General features: G+C 41.9%; 1 protein-coding gene across 2 annotated transcripts in view; it reads left to right on the top strand.

Annotated features, from left to right (window-relative positions):
• Positions 1–19519, top strand: part of EXD2 (exonuclease 3'-5' domain containing 2) — a 56099-nt gene that overhangs the window by 5654 nt on the left and 30926 nt on the right. Inside the window, exons 2-3 of one of the 2 annotated variants that reach the window (XM_027552259.1) lie at positions 3685–3772; positions 16814–17217. In XM_027552259.1, the coding sequence (XP_027408060.1) occupies positions 16861–17217 (357 nt within the window). In that variant the 5' untranslated portion in view covers positions 3685–3772; positions 16814–16860. The remainder of the gene's footprint in view (positions 1–3684; positions 3773–16813; positions 17218–19519) is intronic. The other variant, XM_027552258.1, reaches the window with a different exon arrangement.

Consider the following 19519-nt stretch of genomic DNA (forward strand, 5'->3'; position numbering starts at 1 on the left):
ACAACATGCAGGCTTCTCTAGTTGTGGCGTGTGGGCTCTAGAGTACATTTGGAGTATTTCTGTATCTGCTCTTCTTTATTAAAGAAAAATGCAGTAATTATAGTACCTTCTGTAGAGGATTGTTAAAAAGGATTAAATGAGTAATGTATTCATAAATATATAGGCATATGTGTGTAAAGAGCCTGGCACTTGATAACGTGCTCTGTAAGTGACACCTGTTATATCCCTGCTCTTCCAGTCTTCTATACCTTCAGTAAGGTTTTCTTTGTTTCTTCGTATTCAGTTCAGATCAGTTCAGTTGATCTTCCATATTTCTTGTTGAGTTTATACTTAATGTTTTTGTGTGTATGTTTGTTTAAAAACATGTGGTTTGTAGTTTTAAAATAGTGTATATTTCTATTATGAATGAGATTTTCTTCATATTTTTATAATGGGTTTGGGAAGCTATTAGTTTTATATTCATCACACTTTCAAAATTCTAAGTTGTAAAAGTTGTGACTTGTTTACTAATCCAGGTTACTCCGACGCCAGTGTTCTGATAGGAACTAGTGTTCTTTTGCATTCTGCCTTCTTCTGCCCTGATTTGAATCTTCTTCTCATCTTGGCTCTGCTATTGTGAGTCTTAATCTAATGGGTCTGCCTGCCTCTAGCCTTGCCCTCATCCAGTCTAGCGCATGCACAGTGACCACAGTGTTCTTTGAAATATGAGCCTAGACCTGTCACTTCGATTCTAAGTCTCTTACTCGCTCTCCATTACCTGTAAGGTCTTATCTTACCAGGTAATATAGGGCTTCTCATGACTTGACCTGTATCTCCTCCCTCTAGCATCATTCCTCTCTGTCTCCTTACTTACACATTATGCTCTAGCACAGTGCTGTCCAGTTGAAATATTATGTGAGCCCCATACATTATTTAAAGCTTTCTACTAGCCACAGTAAGAGTATAAAAGGAAACAGGTGAACTTAATTTTAACAGGTATTGTTTAACCCAGTAGATCCAAACTATCATTTCAACGTGAGATATAAAAAATCAGTATGGAATTACTTGAGATAGGAAGTATAATAGAGGTTACTGAGAGTTGGGGAGGGAGGAATGGGAAGTTACTGTTTAATGGTACAGAGTTTGTTTGGGATGATGAAGTAGTTCTAGAAATCAATAGAGATGGGACTTCGCTGGTGGCTCAGTGGTTGGGCATCTGCCTGCCAATGCAGGGGGCACAGGTTTTATCCCTGGTTGGGGAACTAAGATCCCACAAGCTGCTGGGCCACTAAGCCTGTTTGCCACAACCAAGACATGATGCAGCCAAATAAATAAAAATTAAAAAAAAGAAAGAAATGGATAGTGGTGATGGTTGCGTAACCTTGTGGATGCAGTTATGCCACTGAATGATACTCTTAAAAATGTTAAAATGTAAATTTTGTGTATGTTTTACTACAATGAAATAAAAGGTCACCTTAAAAGTCGATATGGAAGGGCTTCCCTGGTGGCTCAGTGGTGAAGAATCCACCTGCCAGTGCAGGAGACACGGGCTTGATCCCTGGTCCGGGAAGATCCCACATGCTGCGGAGCAGCCAGGCCCGTGTGCCACAACTTTGGAGCCTGTTCTCTAGAACCCGGGAGCTGCAGCTACTGAAGCTCGAGTGCCCTGGAGCCCGTACTCCGCAACAAGGGAAGCCACCGAGATGAGAAACCTCGCACCGCATTGAAGAGTCGCCCCTGCTCGACACAGTTAGAGAAAAGCCTGTGCAGCAGCTTAGACCCAGCACAGCCAAAAATGAGTATTAAAAAAAAATCAATATGGAAATTATCAATAAGATAGTTTTTATTTTTTTTTAAGAGTCAGTCTTTGGAATTCAGAATTTTGCGCTTATGGTGCATGTTAAGTTTGCTTGAACTTTTCCGCTTGTGCCATGACGCTTCGTGCCTTTCTTATCTTCGCACGTGCTGTTGTTCCCTCTGCCTGGAGTGCCCTTCTTTCTGCCTGGTGCACCTAGAGAGTGCTTGCTCATTAAAATTTTTTTTTTAATTTTAAAATATATTTATTTATTATTGTTGGCTGTGCTGGGTCTTCGTTGCAGCATGCAGACTTCTCTAGTCGGGTGTGAGGGCTTAGTTGCCCTGAGGCATGTGGGATCTGAGTCCCACGACCAGGGACTGGAAGGTGTATTCTTAACCACTGGACCCCCGGGGAAGGCCCTGGTTTGCTTGTTTGTTAACACCAGTACCAGTCTCAGAGCTCACCCCTCTCAGCAAGTGTTTCTCTTAATAATTCCCACTCCTCTTCTTGGCCATCCTGTACTCGTGTGCTCGTGTGTGCTTCTGTGGTTTGTGTTACCTCACTATATTGCAAATTGTTCAGTGTACCCACTTCTCCTTTTCTGAATCCTGCATTTTTGAAAGCAGATTGGCCTTTTAACTCTTTTTACTCAGAGTCCAGCACAGTGTTTGGTTTATTGAAAGGGCTGTGTACGTGTTTACTGAATGAATCCCTTGACTGGGGGGAAAAATACCCCACAAAATTTGTCCATATAAAAATGAATTAAGAACTGTTTTGAATGTTGCCAAGAGTTCCTTCATATGGAGGTACCCTACTTGCTCCTTCAGTTTCGCTATTAGGATTTTCTTTTTCACAGGCCACATGATGGTAAATAATAAGTGGGAACCTGGCTGCTTGGGAATTCCAGGTCTGAGGGAGCCCTTCTCAATGGAAGCAAATCAATAATGCTCTGTTTTTTGTTTTTTTTTTTAAGTATTCTGCTTTAACATAACCTGATTTTAGCATTATTAGCCATGAAGGTAGTGTGAAATACAAAAATAAATTTGAAAAATGAATTAATAAAAACACATGTTAGAAGATGTTATTTTCACAGAAAACAAAAATTCGCTTTTCTATACAAAAACTTGTAAGTTGGGGGGGAAGGCACAATCAAGATGCAAATTGAGGGGCTTCCCTGGTGGATAAGTGGTTAAGAATCCCCCTACCAATGCCGGGGACACGGGTTTGATCCCTGCTCCAGGAGGATCCCTCTTGGGCAGCTAAGCCAGTGGGCCACAACTGCTGAAGCGCCCATGCCCTAGAGCCTGTGCTCCACAGGAAGAGAGTAGCCCCCACTCTCCCCTTGCTCTCATCAACTAGAGAAAGCCCTTGTGCAATAAATAAATGAACAAATATATATATTTTTAAATCCAGATTAATCTCAAAGGATAAAATGTTTGGTTGAAACATACAAGAAGAAATTTAGAAGAAAGAAACGTAAAATTTTGGATTGAGTGCGAAGTATACAAGCATAGAAAATGGGGAATTCAGTGTGATTTCAGTGAACTTTACTTACCACAAACTCTGTATGAATCATCAGTGCGATTCTGCTGTTCAAACACCTATCATTTCATCCAGCGTAAATAAAATATAGGGCCCTGAGCCTGGGAAGTAATAGTACCAATGTAGACTACACCAATTAGACCATGTCTCAAGTATTGAATACAGACCTGGGTGCCACATTTTAAGAGATACATTGGCAAGCTTGGAGCCATTCAGAAGGATCTAGCCATAATGGCGAGTGGTCTGTAAACTAGGTCCCAGGAAGACTGATTGGATTAAGTAGAATGTACCAAGGGAAGTCGTAAGAGCTGTTTTCACATATTTCACAAGCTCTTAGGAAAGAGTAAACACTTTTGTCATTTCAGAGGCCAGACTGAACATCAAAGAGAAAAATTTCCATGTAGGGAACTTTTACAGAATGCAAGAACGTTTCAACAAAAACTGCCTCTTAAGGTAATGAACTCTGTTTCTGGAAGTATTCAGGTAGAGATCAGGTCATGATCTGTCAGGATTACGAAGGAAAGAAATCTTGAACTGTGTGAGAGCTGAATTTGGCTTTTAGATTTTAACTCTAGTTCTTTGTTTCCCTTTAATAAGACTGCTGTGGTTTTAGAACCCAGTAGTAGTCATATTGAACATTTATTGAACTCTAAAGTGCTAGCCAATATGCTAAGTCAAGCTATTTCGTCATCTTACTTAAGCCTTACAATAATCCGACATGGTAGGTACTATCCTTCTCATTTTACTGATAAGGCAACTGAGACTTAGCAGTTCAGTGAATTGCCCAAGTTTATATAGCCACCAGGGCTTCCATGGTGGCTCAGTGGTAAAGAATCTGCCTGCTAATGCAGGAGGCGAGGGTTTAATCCCTGGGTCAGAAAGATCCCCTGGAGAAGGAAACGGCAACCTACTCCAGTATTCTTGCCTGAAAAATCCCTTGTACAGAGGAGTCTGGCAGTCCATGGGGTCACGAAAGAGACAGCACAACGGAGTAAAACAACAACAACAATATAGCAAGTGGCAGAGGCCCAGGGTGTTGACTCTGGGGCTTATGTCTTTATCCTTGACCTTCTGCTGCTCTCTGAACATTTTAACTTATTGCTTAATTCATTAAAATGAGATTTCTTTCAGGAATATAATCATAAGTCTTAAGTGTTAAGTGGGAAAAAGTGGGAAACTTACTTTGCCTATCTCTAAAAGTGAAAATGAAGTGTTAGTCACTCAATCATGTCCAACTCTTTGCGATGCTGTGCTCTGTAGCCTGACAGTCTCCTCTGTCCATGGAATTCTCCAGGCAAGAATACTGGCGTGGGTTGCCATGCCCTTCTCCAGAGGATCTTCCCAACTCAGAGATTGAACCCAAGTCTGCTTTGCAGGCAGATATTTTTTTTTTTACAGTCTGAGCCACCAGGGAAGCCCATCTCTAAAAAGCACCACTTAAAAAAACATGCTTCTCCAGAATTGAAAGAGACACGTGTACCCCAGTGTTCATCGCAGCACTGTTTATAATAGCCAGGACATGGAAGCAACCTAGATGTCCATCAGCAGATGAATGGATACGAAAGCTGTGGTACATATACACAATGGAGTATTACTCAGCCATTAAAAAGAATACATTTGAATCAGTTCTAATGAGGTGGATGAAACTGGAGCCTGTTATACAGAGTGAAGTAAGCCAGAAAGAAAAACACCAATACAGTATACTAATGCATATACATGGAATTTAGAAAGATGGTAACGACAACCCTGTATGCGAGACAGCAAAAGAGACACAGATGTATAGAACAGTCTTTTGGACTCTGTGGGAGAGGGAGGGGGGGGATGATTTGGGAGAATGGCATTAAAACATGTATAATATCATAAAATAAAATAAAATAAAAAATCAGTCCTTAAAAAAAAAAGTCTTTCCAATTGGAGTTGGAAAAGAGTTGGACGTGATAACAGTTATTTTATGCTATTATTTTATATAATTTTTAATACAGTTTTTTAAAAAAGAATGGCAGATCCTTTGTCACTGAAGATGGTAAAGCATTGAAAGCTTTGGATCCCAGAGCCCAGTCCTTAGCGAGGTATCTTAGTCTGTATTTATAGAATACCACAGACTGGGTGGCTTAGAGACACCAGTTCTAACAGTTTTGGAGTCTGGAAGTCCAAGATCAGATTGCCAGCATGGTTGGGTCTTCTGGGCTACAGGCTGCTAACAACTTCTTATTGTATCCATAGTGGCAGAGATCAGAGAGAAACAAGGTCTCTTTTTCCTGGCACTAATCCTATTCACTGGTGGCTCAGACTGTAAAGTGTCTGTCTACAATGCAGGAGACCCGGGTTCGATCCCTGGGTTGGGAAGATCCCCTGGAGAAGGAAATGGCAATCCACTCCAGTACTACTGCCTGGAAAACCCCATGGACAGAGGAGCCTGGTAGGCTACAGTCCATGGAGTTACAAAGAGCTGGACACAACTGAGCAACTTCACTTTCACTTTCAATTCTATTCACTAGGGCTCTACCCTCATGATCTCATCTGATCCTAATTACCTTCCAGAGGCCCCGGAGTTTGAGATTTCCTCATGAATTTCAGAGGGACACAGACATTCCATTTATAACCCAAGATTTGATTTTTCTCACTCCTAGCCCAGTGTTGAACCATACTGCTTGTTTATAGTATCATAGCTCAATAAGGGAAGACATTTTTCTTAGTTTCATGTGAATAAACAGTTTTGTAGTCTGATAATTGAATTAGAAATATCTATCATAAAATGTTAGCATATAATACCTTGAATTGTTTTATTCATCTAGTAACTGTTTATTGTTATCCGCTCTGTGCTAATTGCTGGAGATAGTTATATATAAATTAAGAAGCCAGTTAAGGTGAAGAAGCATTTGAGGTCCCTATTTTCATGGGGTTTACATTCTGGTGGGAAAGATAGACAGTGAATGAACCAGCAGTCATTAATTCATAAGTCAAGCCAACAGGAGAAAAATCAGAAATATCCCTAAGTTTAAAAAATTGCATACACTTGTGTAACCCACAGCTCCATCAACATACGGAACTTTACTACAATTTCAGAAGTTTCCTTCCTATCTGAAATGCTTTTCCCTGGAATTGGGCGTAACTGGCTCCTTTTTGTCATGCAGTGCACGGCTTAAATGTCTCTTCTCTGCACCCACCTCTCTCCGAGGCAACTATTGTTCAGATTTTTTTTCTACCATAGATTAGTTTTAGCTGTTCTAAATATATATATAAATAGATGTTCTTTATATATAAATAGAACTATATAGTATCTCTTTTATATCTGTCTTCTTTCACTCAGCCTAAGGTTATTTGAGATTCATCCAGGTTGCATGTATTAGTAATAAGTTCCTTTTTATTCTTGATTAACATTGTATTGTATGGATGTACCACTTGGGCTGTTTCCAGTTTGGGGCTGTTATGAATAAAGCTGTTATGAATATGCTTATACAAGTCTTTTTGTGGATATATTTAATTTATCCAACTTGGACTCAGAGAACTGTACCAAATCTGACCTCCTTCATCTTCCAAATCTTCCTTTTGTGGATATTGAGTTTCTGAATCCATCCTTTGTGTCTGTTCTTATATTTCTTAATCTCTTTATCTTTGTGATGCATTCTGAGTGACTTCCTCAGATTTATCTTCAGTTCAGTAACTCTTCCTCTCTCGCTCTCTGATCCACTGTTTGTTGAGTATTGAGTTTTTAAAAAAATTTTAACAAATGTTTTTCATATCTAGAAATTCTACTTTTTGTCTCCTGTTCATGCTTTAGATTTTATTTTCCTGAATTTCCCTGATTGTTACTTTGAAGTCTCTTTCACATCTCAGATATGATTGTGGTTTTTTTTTGTTTGTTTGTTTTCTGGTTCTGTGAGCGATTTTTATTGGTTTTAGGGTTTGGGGTTTTGTGTTGTTTTCTTTAATTTGTGAACACTCTTGTAGGGACTGATCTTCCGTGCCAGTCCTGAATGTTTCTTGCATGGTGGAAACAGTTTTATGATCAGCTCTGTCCTTTTCTAACAGAACTCATCTTTGGTTTTAGTTTCTTGGCTAAGAGTTTCCTTTTGTAAGTATAACATGAACTCAGCCCCTGTTTTCAGTCCAGAGTGCAGATTTGAGGGGTTGTCCTCTTAGGGGGAACTCTGTTCATATTCTCTTTCCTTAAATTGAATGAAAGAATCTTTATATTCTATAGTACTTTACAGTTTTCAAAAGTTTTACACTTGTATTCAGGTATATATGGCTTTTCCCTTATAGATTATTAGAAAATATTGAGTATATTTTATGTACTATGCTATACAGTAGATCCTTATTAGTTATCTATTTTATGTATAGTAATGTATGTATATTAATCCAAAACTCCTGTTTTATCCCTACTCCTCCTTCCTCTTTGGTAATCACGTTTGTTTTCTCTGTGGGTGTGTTTCTGTTTTGCCCATAAGTTCATTTGTTTCATTTTTTTAGATTTCACATTTAAGTGATATCATATGGTATTCGTCTTTCTCTGTCTGACTTCACTTAGTATGGTAATCTCCAGGTGCATCCATGTTGTTGCAAGTGGCATTATTTTATTCTTTCTTATGGCCAAATAATACTCCATTGTGTATATATACCCCATCTTCTTTATCCATTCATCTGGTGATGGACATTTGGGTTGCTTCCATGTCTTGGCTATTGTACATACTGCTTCACTGAACATTGGGATACATGTATCTTTTCAAATTAGTGTTTCAGTTTTTTGGGAGTATACACTCAGGAGTGGAATTGCTGGGTCATAGGGTAGTTCTTTTTTTTTTTTCAGATTTATTTATTTTTGGCTGTCCTGGGTCTTCGTTGCTGAGGCTTTCTCTGATTGTGGTGAGCAGGGGCTACTCTTCAATGTGCTGCCTGGGCTTCTCATTCCAGTGGCTTCTCTTGTTGCAGACCGTGGGCTCTAGGCGCGCAGGCTCAGTAGTTGTGGCACACCAGCTTAGTTGCCCTGCAGCATGTAGAATCTTCCTGGAGCAAGGATTGAACCCATGTCTCCTGCATTGGTAAGCAGACTCTTAACCACTGGACCACCAGGGAAGCACCCCACCCCACCCCCACTCTTTCAGGGAATGAAGTTTTTTAAAGATATTTTTTAAATTAATTTTTAAATATTTTTATTTACTTGGCTGTGCCAGATCTTAGTTGTGGCACATGGGATCTTCAGTCTTCCTCGTTGTGGCATGCTTGATCTTTAGTTGGGGCATGCAAACTCTTGTGCTTCCCAAGTGGCATAGGTGGTAAAGAACTTGCCTGACAGTGCAGGAGACTTAAGAGATGCAGGTTCGATTCCTGGGGTGGGAAGATACCCTGGAGGAAGGCATGGCAACCCATTCCAGTATTCTTGCATGGAGAATCCCATGGACAGAGGAGCCTGGTGAGCTACAGTCCATAGAGTCACACAGTATCAGACATGACTGAAGCAACTGAGCACGTATTCAGTTCAGTTCAGTTCAGTTCAATCACTCAGTAGTGTCTGACTCTTTGCGACACCATGAATCGCAGCACGCCAGGCCTCCTTGTCCATCACCAATTCCTGGAGTTCACTCAGACTCACGTCCATCGAGTCAATCATGCCATCCAGCCATCTCATCCACTGTCGTCCCTTTCTCCTCCTGCTCCCAATCCTTCCCAGCATCAGAGTCTTTTCCAATGAGTCAACTCTTCGCATGAGGTGGCCAAAGTACTGGAGTTTCAGCTTTAGCATCATTCCTTCCAAAGAAATCCCAGGGCTGATCTCCTTCAGAATGGACTGGTTGGATCTCCTTACAGTCCAAGGGACTCTCAAGAATCTTCTCCAACATCACAGTTCAAAAGCATCAATTCTTCGGTGCTCAGCCTTCTTCACAGTCCAACTCTCACACCCATACATGACCACAGGAAAAACCATAGCCTTGACTAGACGAATCTTTGTTGGCAAAGTAATGTCTCTGCTTTTGAATATGCTATCTAGGTTGGTCATAACTTTCCTTTCAAGGAGTAAGCGTCTTTTAATTTCATGGCTGCAGTCACCATCTGCAGTGATTTTGGAACCCAGAAAAATAAAGTCTGACACTGTTTCCACTGTTTCCCCATCTATTTCCCATGAAGTGATGGGACCGGATGCCATGATCTTTGTTTTCTGAATGTTGAGCTTTAAGCCAACTTTTTCACTCTCCACTTTCACTTTCATCAAGAGGCTTTTTAGTTCCTCTTCACTTTCTGCCATAAGGGTGGTGTCATCATCATTATCTGAGGTTGTTGATATTTCTCCCGGCAATCTTGATTCCAGCTTGTGCTTCTTCCAGTCCAGCGTTTCTCATGATGTACTCTGCATATAAGTTAAATAAGCAGGGTGACAATATACAGCCTTGACGTACTTCTTTTCCTATTTGGAACCAGTCTGTTGTTCCATGTACAGTTCTAACTATTGCTTCCTGACCTGCATACAGATTTCTCAAGAGGCAGGTCAGGTGGTCTGGTATTCCCATCTCTTTCACAATTTTCCACAGTTGATTGTGATCCACAGAGTCAAAGGCTTTGGCATAGTCAATAAAGAAGAAATAGGTGTTTTTCTGGAACTCTCTTGCCTTTTCCATGATCTGGCGGATGTTAGCAATTTGATCTCTGGTCCCTCTGCCTTTTCTAAAACCAGCTTGAACATCAGGAAGTTCACAGTTCACGTACTGCTGAAGCCTGGCTTGGAGAATTTTGAGCATTACTTTACTAGCATGTGAGATGAGTGCAATTGTGCTGTAGTTTGAGCATTCTTTGGCATTGCCTTTCTTTGGGATTGGAATGAAAACTGACCTTTTCCAGTCCTGTGTCCACTGCTGAGTTTTCCAAATTTGCTGGTATATTGAGTGCAGCACTTTCACAGCATCATCTTTCAGGATTTGAAATAGCTCAACTGGAATTCTATCACCTCCACTAGCTTTGTTCGTAGTGATGCTTTCTTTCTTTCTTTTTTTTTTAATAGCCCTCATAGAAAAACTTTATTGGAAAGCAGGGAAGACTACCAAGATATGAATGAAACAAAAAATAAAAAAAGTTCAGACATAAAGTGTATGACCTTGGTTTAAGTGGAAATGGAACCGTTTGGTGGTTTGTAGTTAGTGACCTATATTTTCACTTTGTGGCATTGCTGGTGCTACAGCTAAGCCGCTTCAGTTGTGTCTGACTCTGTGCGACCCCATAGACGGCAGCCCACCAGGCTCCTCTGTCCCTGGGATTCTCCAGGCAAGAATACTGGAATGGGTTGCCATTTCCTTCTCCAAGGCACGCATGCTAAGTTGCTTCTGTTGTGTCCGACTCTATGTGACCCTATGGACAGCAGCCCACCAGGCTCCTCTGTCCACAGGATTCTCTAGGCAAGAATACTGGAGTGGGTTGCCATTTCCTTCTCCAAGTAGTGATGCTTTCTAAGGCCCACTTGACTTCACATTCCAGGATGTCTGGCTCTAGATCAGTGGTCACACCATCGTGATTATCTGGGAGGTGAAGATCTTTTTTGTACAGTTCTTCTGTGTATTTTGCCATCTCTTCTTAATATCTTCTGCTTCTCTTAGGTCCATACCATTTGTGTCCTTTATCGAGCCCATCTTTGCATGAAATGTTCCCTTGGTATCTCTGATTCTCTTGAAGAGATCTCTAGTCTTTCCCATTTTCCTCTATTTCCTCTATTTCTTTGCATTGATCGCTGAGGAAAGCTTTCTTATCTCTTCTTGCTATTCTTTGGAACTCTGCATTCAGATGCTTATATCTTTCCTTTTCTCCTTTGCTGTTCACTTCTCTTCTTTTCACAGCTATTTGTAAGGCCTCCCCAGAGAGCCGTTTTGCTTTTTTGCATTTCTTTTCCATGGGGATGGTCTTGATCCCTGTCTCCTGTACAATGTCACGAACCTCATTCCATAGTTCATCAGGCACTCTATCTATCAGATCTAGGCCCTTAAATCTATTTCTCACTTCCACTGTATAATCATAAGGGATTTGATTTAGGTCATACCTGAATGGTCTAGTGGTTTTCCCTACTTTCTTCAATTTCAGTCTGAATTTGGCAATAAGGAGTTCATGATCTGAGCCACAGTCAGCTCCTGGTCTTGTTTTTGTTGACTGTATAGAGCGTCTCCATCTTTGGCTGCAAAGAATATAATCAAACTGATTTCTGTGTTGACCATCTGGTGATGTCCATGTGTAGAGTCTTCTCTTGTGTTGTTGGAAGAGGGTGTTTGCTATGACTAGTGCATTTTCTTGGCAAAACTCTATTAGTCTTTGCCCTGCTTCATTCCGTATTCCAAGGCCAAATTTGCCTGTTACTCCAGGTGTTTCTTGACTTCCTACTTTTGCATTCCAGTCCCCTATAATGAAAAGGACATCTTTTTGGGGTGTTAATTCTAAAAGGTCTTGTAGGTCTTCATAGAACCATTCAACTTCAGCTTCTTCAGCGTTAACTGTTTGGGGCATAGGCTTGGATTACTGTGATATTGAATGGTTTGCCTTGGAAACGAACAGAGATCATTCTGTCGTTTTTGAGATTGCATCCAAGTACTGCATTTCGGACTCTTTTGTTGACCATGATGGCTACTCCATTTCTTCTGAGGGATTCCTGCCCGCAGTAGTAGATATAAGAGTCATCTGAGTTAAATTCACCCATTCCAGTCCATTTCAGTTCGCTGATTCCTAGAATGTTGACATTCACTCTTGCCATCTCTTGTTTGACCACTTGCAATTTGCCTTGATTCATGGACCTGACATTCCAGGTTCCTATGCAATGTTGCTCTTTACAGCATCGGACCTTGCTTCTATCACCAGTCACACCCACAGCTGGGTATTGTTTTTGCTTTGGCTCCATCCCTTCATTCTTTCTGGAGTTATTTCTCCACTGATCTCTAGTAGCATATTGGGCACCTACTGACCTGGGGAGTTCCTCTTTCAGTATCCTATCATTTTGCCTTTTCATACTGTTCGTGGGGTTCTCAAGGCAAGAATACTGAAGTGGTTTGCCATTCCTTTCTCCAGTGGACCACATTCTGTCAGATCTCTCCACCATGACCCGCCCATCTTGGGTTGCCCCATGGGCATGGCTTAGTTTCATTGAGTTAGACAAGGCTGTGGTCCTAGTGTGATTAGATTGACTACTTTCCTGTGAGTATGGTTTCAGTGAGTATGGAAAAGACTCCGATGCTGGGAGGGATTGGGGGCAGGAAGGAGAAGGGGACGACAGAGGATGAGATGGCTGGATGGCATCACTGACTTGATGGACGTGAGTCTCGGTGAACTCTGGGAGTTGGTGGTGGACAGGGAAGCCTGGCGTGCTGCGATTCATGGGGTCGCAAAGAGTCGGACACAACTGAGCGACTGATCTGATCTGATCTGATCTCTGATGGTTTCAGTGTGTCTGCCCTCTGATGCCCTCTTGCAACACCTAACCGTCTTACTTGGGTTTCTCTTACCTTGGACGTGGGGTATCTCTTCACGGCTGCTCCAGCAAGGCGCAGCCGCTGCTCCTTACCTTGGACGAGCACGCATGCACATATGCAAATTCTTAGTTGCCTCTTAGTGTCTGGAGGGGGCTGTGGGCTCAGGAAGTCTTTAGGTAGCCTGGCTGTGTCACCACCCAGTTAGTTGTTTGGCCTGAGGCATCCCAACGTTGGTGCCTACAAGCTATTGGGTAGGGCCACAGGCTCTAATGAACTAGATCAGATCAGATCAGATCAGTCGCTCAGTCGTGTCTGACTCTTTGCAACCCCATGAATTGCAGCACGCCAGGCCTCCCTGTCCATCACCAACTCCTGGAGTTCATTCAGACTCAAGTCCATCGAGTCAGTGATGCCATCCAGCCATCTCATCCTCTGTCATCCCCTTCTCCTCCTGCCCCCAATCCCTCCCAGCATCAGAGTCTTTTCCAATGAGTCAACTCTTCGCATGAGGTGGCCAAAGTACTGGAGTTTCAGCTTTAGCATCATTCCTTCCAAAGAAATCCCAGGGCTGATCTCCTTCAGAATGAACTGGTTGGATCTCCTTGCAGTCCAAGGGACTCTCAAGAATATTCTCCAACATCACAGTTCAAAAGCATCAGTTCTTCGGTGCTCAGCCTTCTTCACAGTCCAACTCTCACATCCGTACATGACCACAGGAAAAACCATAGCCTTGACTAGACAGACCTTTGTTGGCAAAGTAATGTCTCTGCTTTTGAATATGCTATCTAGGTTGGTCATAACTTTCCTTCCAAGGAGTAAGCGTCTTTTAATCTCATGGCTGCAGTTACCATCTGCAGTGATTTTGGAGCCCAGAGAAATAAAGTCTGACACTGTTTCCCCATCTATTTCCCATGAAGTGATGGGACCAGATGCCGTGATCTTCGTTTTCTGAATGTTGAGCTTTAAGCCAACTTTTTCACTCTCCACTTTCACTTTCATCAAGAGGCTTTTTAGTTCCTCTTCAGTTTCTGCCATAAGGGTGGTGTCATCTGCATATCTGAGGTTATTGTTATTTTTCTGCAAAAATGTATTTTAAGAGAAGCATAGCCATTTTATTGTTTTCATTAGTACTGTAATAACTGTTGTGATTCCATTTTCTCTCCAGTGCTGAATGTCTCTGTAGGCATAATGATCAGTTGTTGTAAATATTAAAGTATTTAAAAAAATTTGTTGTTGAAACTTATAAAAATTGATAAAAACAGTACACATTGGGAGTTCCTTGGTGGCTTTTTGGTTAGGATCCTGGGCTTTCTTTGGTGGCCCGGGTTCAATCTCTGGTCTTGAACTGAGATCCCAAAAGCCATGTGGTGTGGCTGAAACAAAATCAAGTACACGTTGAATGGAAACCAAGAGTCACAGAGCAGTATTGTTGTTCATTTGCTAAGTCCTCTTCGACTCTGTGACCCCATGGGCTGCAGCACGCCAGGCTTCCCTGTCCTTCACTATCCCCTAGAGTTTGCGGCTCTTTGCATCAGGTGGCCAAAGAACTGAAGCTTCAGCTTCAGCATCAATCCTTCCAATTCAGGGTTGATTTCCTTTGGGATTGACTGGTTTGATCTCCTTGCTGTCCAAGGGACTCTCAAGAAGCTTCTCCAGCACCACAATTTGAAAACATCAATTCTTTGGTGCCCAGCCTTCTTTGGGCTACTTTGGTGGCTCAGAAGGTAAAGAATCCGCCTGCAGTGTGGGAGACCTGAGTTCGATCCCTGGGTTGGGAAGATCCCCTGGAGGAGGGCAGGGCAACCCACTCCAGTATTCTTGTCTTGGAGAATCCCCATGGATAGTGGAGCCTCATGGGCTTTAGTACATGGGTTTGCAAAGAGTCAGACATGACTGAGTGACTAAGCACAGCAGCCTTCTTTATGGTCCAACTCTCACATTTATACATGGCTATTTGAAATGTATAGGTGGGGTCTAGCAAATTGCTGTGTCTTTGAACAGTGTAGATTTTAGGTCAGAGACTACAGATGGATAGCCCCAGAACCCAAAATAGTTTAAGTTTTAAATTATTTTTAAAATTTATTGAAACCTCAGACTTTTTTTATTTTGCTGGCAGGGTGTCAGAAACTAAATTTGTTGCTGACACTTGAAAACGGTGACATTTCACATAAAATTCAGGTATCTAACTTCTCTTAAGTCATCAAGATAATCTGAATATACTGGGTCTACTTCGCAAATAGGTGAGGAAGAGCACAGCAGCTGGTGCTCGATGATTGCTCTCCCACGTTTTCCCTCCATTACGGAGTCCAAAGGCCACTTGGCATTTATTGTTACCCTTGTGAAAGGGAAAGTCTTCGTCGCTCAGCCGTGTCCTACTCTTTTCGACCCCATGGACTGTAGCCTGCCAGGCTCTGTTCTTGGAATTCTCCAGACAGGAATACTGGAGTGGATAGCCGTTCCCTATTGTTCCACTTTTACTGTTGTTTTAAAAATAGTACAGAAATAGTAGTATATACCTATGTTTTCTATCAAAAATAGGAAAGCAAAAGATAGGTGGTCAAAAACCATATTGTAAGTATTGGTAAAAAAGTTAATCAGTTAATCCAAGGAAGAAATGAAAGGTTTTATTTGAGCCAAATTGGAGGATTGTAACCTGGGAAGAACATCTCAGAAAGCTGAGAATTGTTCCATCACTGAGAAGTCAAGGCACAGTTATAAAAGATTTTTGGGACCTAGGGCTGTACATCAGATGTTGTATTATTGCCCATTTATATTACCAAGATCTAAGTGCCATGTGATCCCTTGTGAGATCAAGAAGGAATGTTATCTCTGAGGAGTTGTCTTATTGATGCTAGGAGAATATTGCTCTTTATGACTGAGCAGGTATTTCTGCCGATGGGCAAGTTTAGGTTAATGCATAGTGCAGATACATGATGCACAGTGGGAAGAGAGAGGAGGCCAAAGGACAGAAAAAATTTTTTGGTTTTCTTGTCTTGCCCTAAAATAATGAATTTTATTTCACATATGAAAAATGTAGAAGAAACTATTTTGTGATAGAAAGGAAGACAGTGCCTACATATTTAATAGGACATCTGTGTCAATTTTCTCTTGCACTTGGCTTGCTTCACTTATTTATGTTACCCTGTTTTGACCTTGTGAACATTTCAAATTGCAGCCCCCTCTTGGCTCTCTAAGTTCTGCTCTTTTTCATTCTAGCCTGTCTTCTCTTTTGCATTGCCCTAGTTTATCCTCAGTAATTGAATGTGTTTTCTATGGGAGAACTACTGAGAACTTCTGAAACAACAGAAAGTCCACATTTACTCAGGCCTGTGTGTTCCATCCCCTACAGCTCACACCTTCTAGAAAAGTAAAAGTCTCCCCACCAACTCGCTGGTGATTAGATTTTTCAAATTGCAAAGCAGATGTTTCTGTTCAACTGTTAGAAATTGAGGGTTTAAGCACAAACAACCCAAGGAAGACCCATTAACTAAAATTTACTCACATTACATCAGCAAGCGGAAGTAAGAGTCTAGATTTTTTCTATTTTGATTTTGTAGGATTAAGAGAGCCCTGGGCAACTGATAGAGGGCAGGGTTTTTTTCCTTGGATGAGGATGGAGATACAGGTAGAGCACCTGCGTGTGTGCTCAATCGCTCAGTCCTGTCCGACTCTCTGTGACGCTGTGGACTGTAGCCCTCCAGGCTCCTCTGTCCGTGGGATTCTCCGGGTAAGAATACTAGAGTGGGTTGCTGTTTGCTTCTCCTGCTTATCTTCCCTACCCAGGGATCGAACCCTGTTCTCCTGCATTTTCCTGCAATGACAGACAGATTCTTTGCTGCTGAGCCATCTGGGAAGCCCAGAAGTAGAGTACAGGACATACCAAAAGGGGGGAAAATTAAAATAGCACTGTTTCACATAGAAATTTGTGGCGATTGTTTAAGTTTGTGGTTACGTGGATTGTGAATGGAACCTTTTTTTTTTTTGCGGGGTGGAGGGGGTACTTGTTTCCGTGTAGCTTCAAATTCTGTTTGTAAATATAGTGTTGCCATTTGTTTTTCAGATTGCGGGGTTAGTGATATGCTTTCCTAAACAGCAGGAAAGTTGAAGATGTCTAAACACTTAGTGGCCTTGACAGTGACCACCCTTCTTGGTGTGGCTGTCGGAGGGTTTGTCCTGTGGAAGGGCTTCCAGCGCCGGAGGAGTAAATCGAGCCCGGTGACCCGGCGGCGGCTGTCGCAGCAGCAGCAGCAGCAGCAGCAGCAGCAGCAAGTGCCAGGCGGGAGAGAGCTGCCCGCTCCAGGAGAGGACCAGCCGCACTCCATTGCCCCCAGAGCCTCATGGGAAGAGAGGATCCTCGGAGCAAAGGTGATGACTGTGTCTCAGGAGGCGGAGTGGGATCAAATTGAGCCCTCACTTAGGAGTGAGATAGAAGATTTTCCAGTGCTTGGAATTGACTGTGAGTGGGTAAGTTAAAAAGCAAAACTGAAACAAGTATTTTCCACTTTTCCAGAGGTCTTGAGTAGTCAAATAGAGGATAAGATTAAAGGAGAATTAGCTTGTTCTTAGTTCAGTTCAGTTGCTTAGTCATGTCCGACTCTTTGCAACCCCACGGACTACAAAACGCCAGACCTCCCAGTCCATCACCAACTCCCGGAGTTTACTCAAACTCATGTTTATTGAGTTGGTGATGCCATCCAATCATCTCATCCTCTGTCGTCCCCTTCTCCTCCCGCCTTCAATCTTTCCCAGCATCAGGGTCTTTTCAAATGAGTCAGCTCTTCACATCAGGTGGCCAAAGTGTTGGAGTTTCAGCTTTAGCATCAGTCCTTCCAATGAATATTCAGGACTGATTTCCTTTAGGATGGACTGGTTAGATATCCTTGCAGTCCAAGGGACTCGCAAGAGTCTTCTCCAACATCACAGTTCAAAAGCATCAATTCTTCGCCACTCAGCTTTCTTTATAGTCTAACTCTCACATCCATACATGACTACTGGAAAAACCATGCTATGCTATGCTATGCTATACTAAGTCACTTCAGTTGTGTCCGACTCTGTGTGACCCCATAGATGGCAGTCACCAGGCTCCCCCGTCCCTGGGATTCTCCAGGCAAGAACACTGGAGTGGTTTGCCATTTCCTTCTCCAGTGCATGAAAGTGAAAAGTGAAAGCGAAGTCGCTCAGTCGTGTCTGACTCTTAGCGACCCCATGGACTGCAGCCTACCGGGCTCCTCCATCCATGGGATTTTCCAGGCAAAAGTACTGGAGTGGGGTGCCATTGCCTTCTCCGACTGGAAAAACCATAGCCTTGACTAGATGGACCTTTGTTGGCAAAGTAATGTCTCTGCTTTTTTAATATGCTGTCTAGGTTGGTCATAACTTTTCTTCCAAGGAGTAAGCATCTTTTAATTTCATGCCTGCAGTCACCATCTGTGGTGATTTTGGAGCCCCCCAAAATAAAATCTGTCACTGTTTCCACTGTTTCCCATCTATTTGCCTTGAAGTGATAGGACTGGATGCCATGATCTTAGTTTTCTGAATGTTGAGCTTTAAGCCAACTTTTTCACTCTCCTCTTTCACTTTCATCAAGAGGCTCTTTAGTTCTTCTTCCCTTTCTACTATAAGGGTGGTGTCATCATCATATTTGAGGTTATTGATATTTCTCCCAGCAATCTTGATTCCAGCTTGTGCTTCATCCAGTCCAGCATTTCTCATGATGTACTCTGCATGTAAGTTAAATAATCAGGTGACAATATACAGCCTTGACATACTCCTTTTCCTATTTGGAACCAGTCTGTTGTTCCATGTCCAGTTCTAACTGTTGCTTCCTGACCTGCATACAGATTTCTCAGGAGGCAGGTCAGGAGGTCTGTTATTCCTATCTCTTAAGAATTTTCCACATCTCTTATTAATTCAGCATACTACCTTGCCAAGATTCTGTTATCTCTGTGTTCTGGATATCTGGAGTACAGTTAGGAGCCAGGAAATGTAATCAAAGGAGGCCCCAAGCAGAATAGCTGCCACCAAATCAGATCACAGGTGGTAGGAGGAACTAAAGATGCCAATACAGTGATGACCAAGAAGAGAACACCTGATGCTGTGGGAAAAGTTTAGTATTCACACAAGGCCTTACAGAGCTACTGAGGGGATTTCTTTATATCAGCAATAGTTGAGTAGTAGTTTATACCAGTGACCTTGGGCCATCAGGAAAGGATTGGGAATTTTTAGTTGATTGTGTATAAGAATTATGTCATTTTAGAAATATTAACATATTTCTATGTTATTTTAGAAATGTTTACACCAGCAACAATAGAAGAAAGCATTAGTAAACATTGAACTTTAGTAGATTAGGAAAATTCTCATTTGTCAAACACCTTGATTATTCCAACCAAATGAAGTGTAACTGCAGAAACAATAGGGTAGGATGAAGTGAATAGTTAGTAACAGCTATTGATTTAATAGTGATATGTTTACTACAGCAGAGTGAGTTAAAGTGGCAAATAATCCAAAACCCCCTTTGTTTTAGCTTTCAGTGTATTGAACTTCTGCTGATGCCACTCCTCCCTTCGGGTGTGATTGCATTTCCCTGATTGCTGCCACAGAAAAACCTTCATCCATCCTCCTTTCCATTCTTCCATCTCCGATTCCCTTTCTCTTTCGTTTGCTTTTGTGTATTTGCTTAGTTATTATTTTTGTCCTTGTTTTATACAGTCAGTATTTGTTTAGATTTACCAAAGTGTTTACCTTTTTCTTTGCTCATCTTTCCTTG

This window comes from Bos indicus x Bos taurus, chromosome 10 (genome assembly GCF_003369695.1).
Source record: "Bos indicus x Bos taurus breed Angus x Brahman F1 hybrid chromosome 10, Bos_hybrid_MaternalHap_v2.0, whole genome shotgun sequence".
NCBI lineage: Eukaryota > Metazoa > Chordata > Mammalia > Artiodactyla > Bovidae > Bos > Bos indicus x Bos taurus.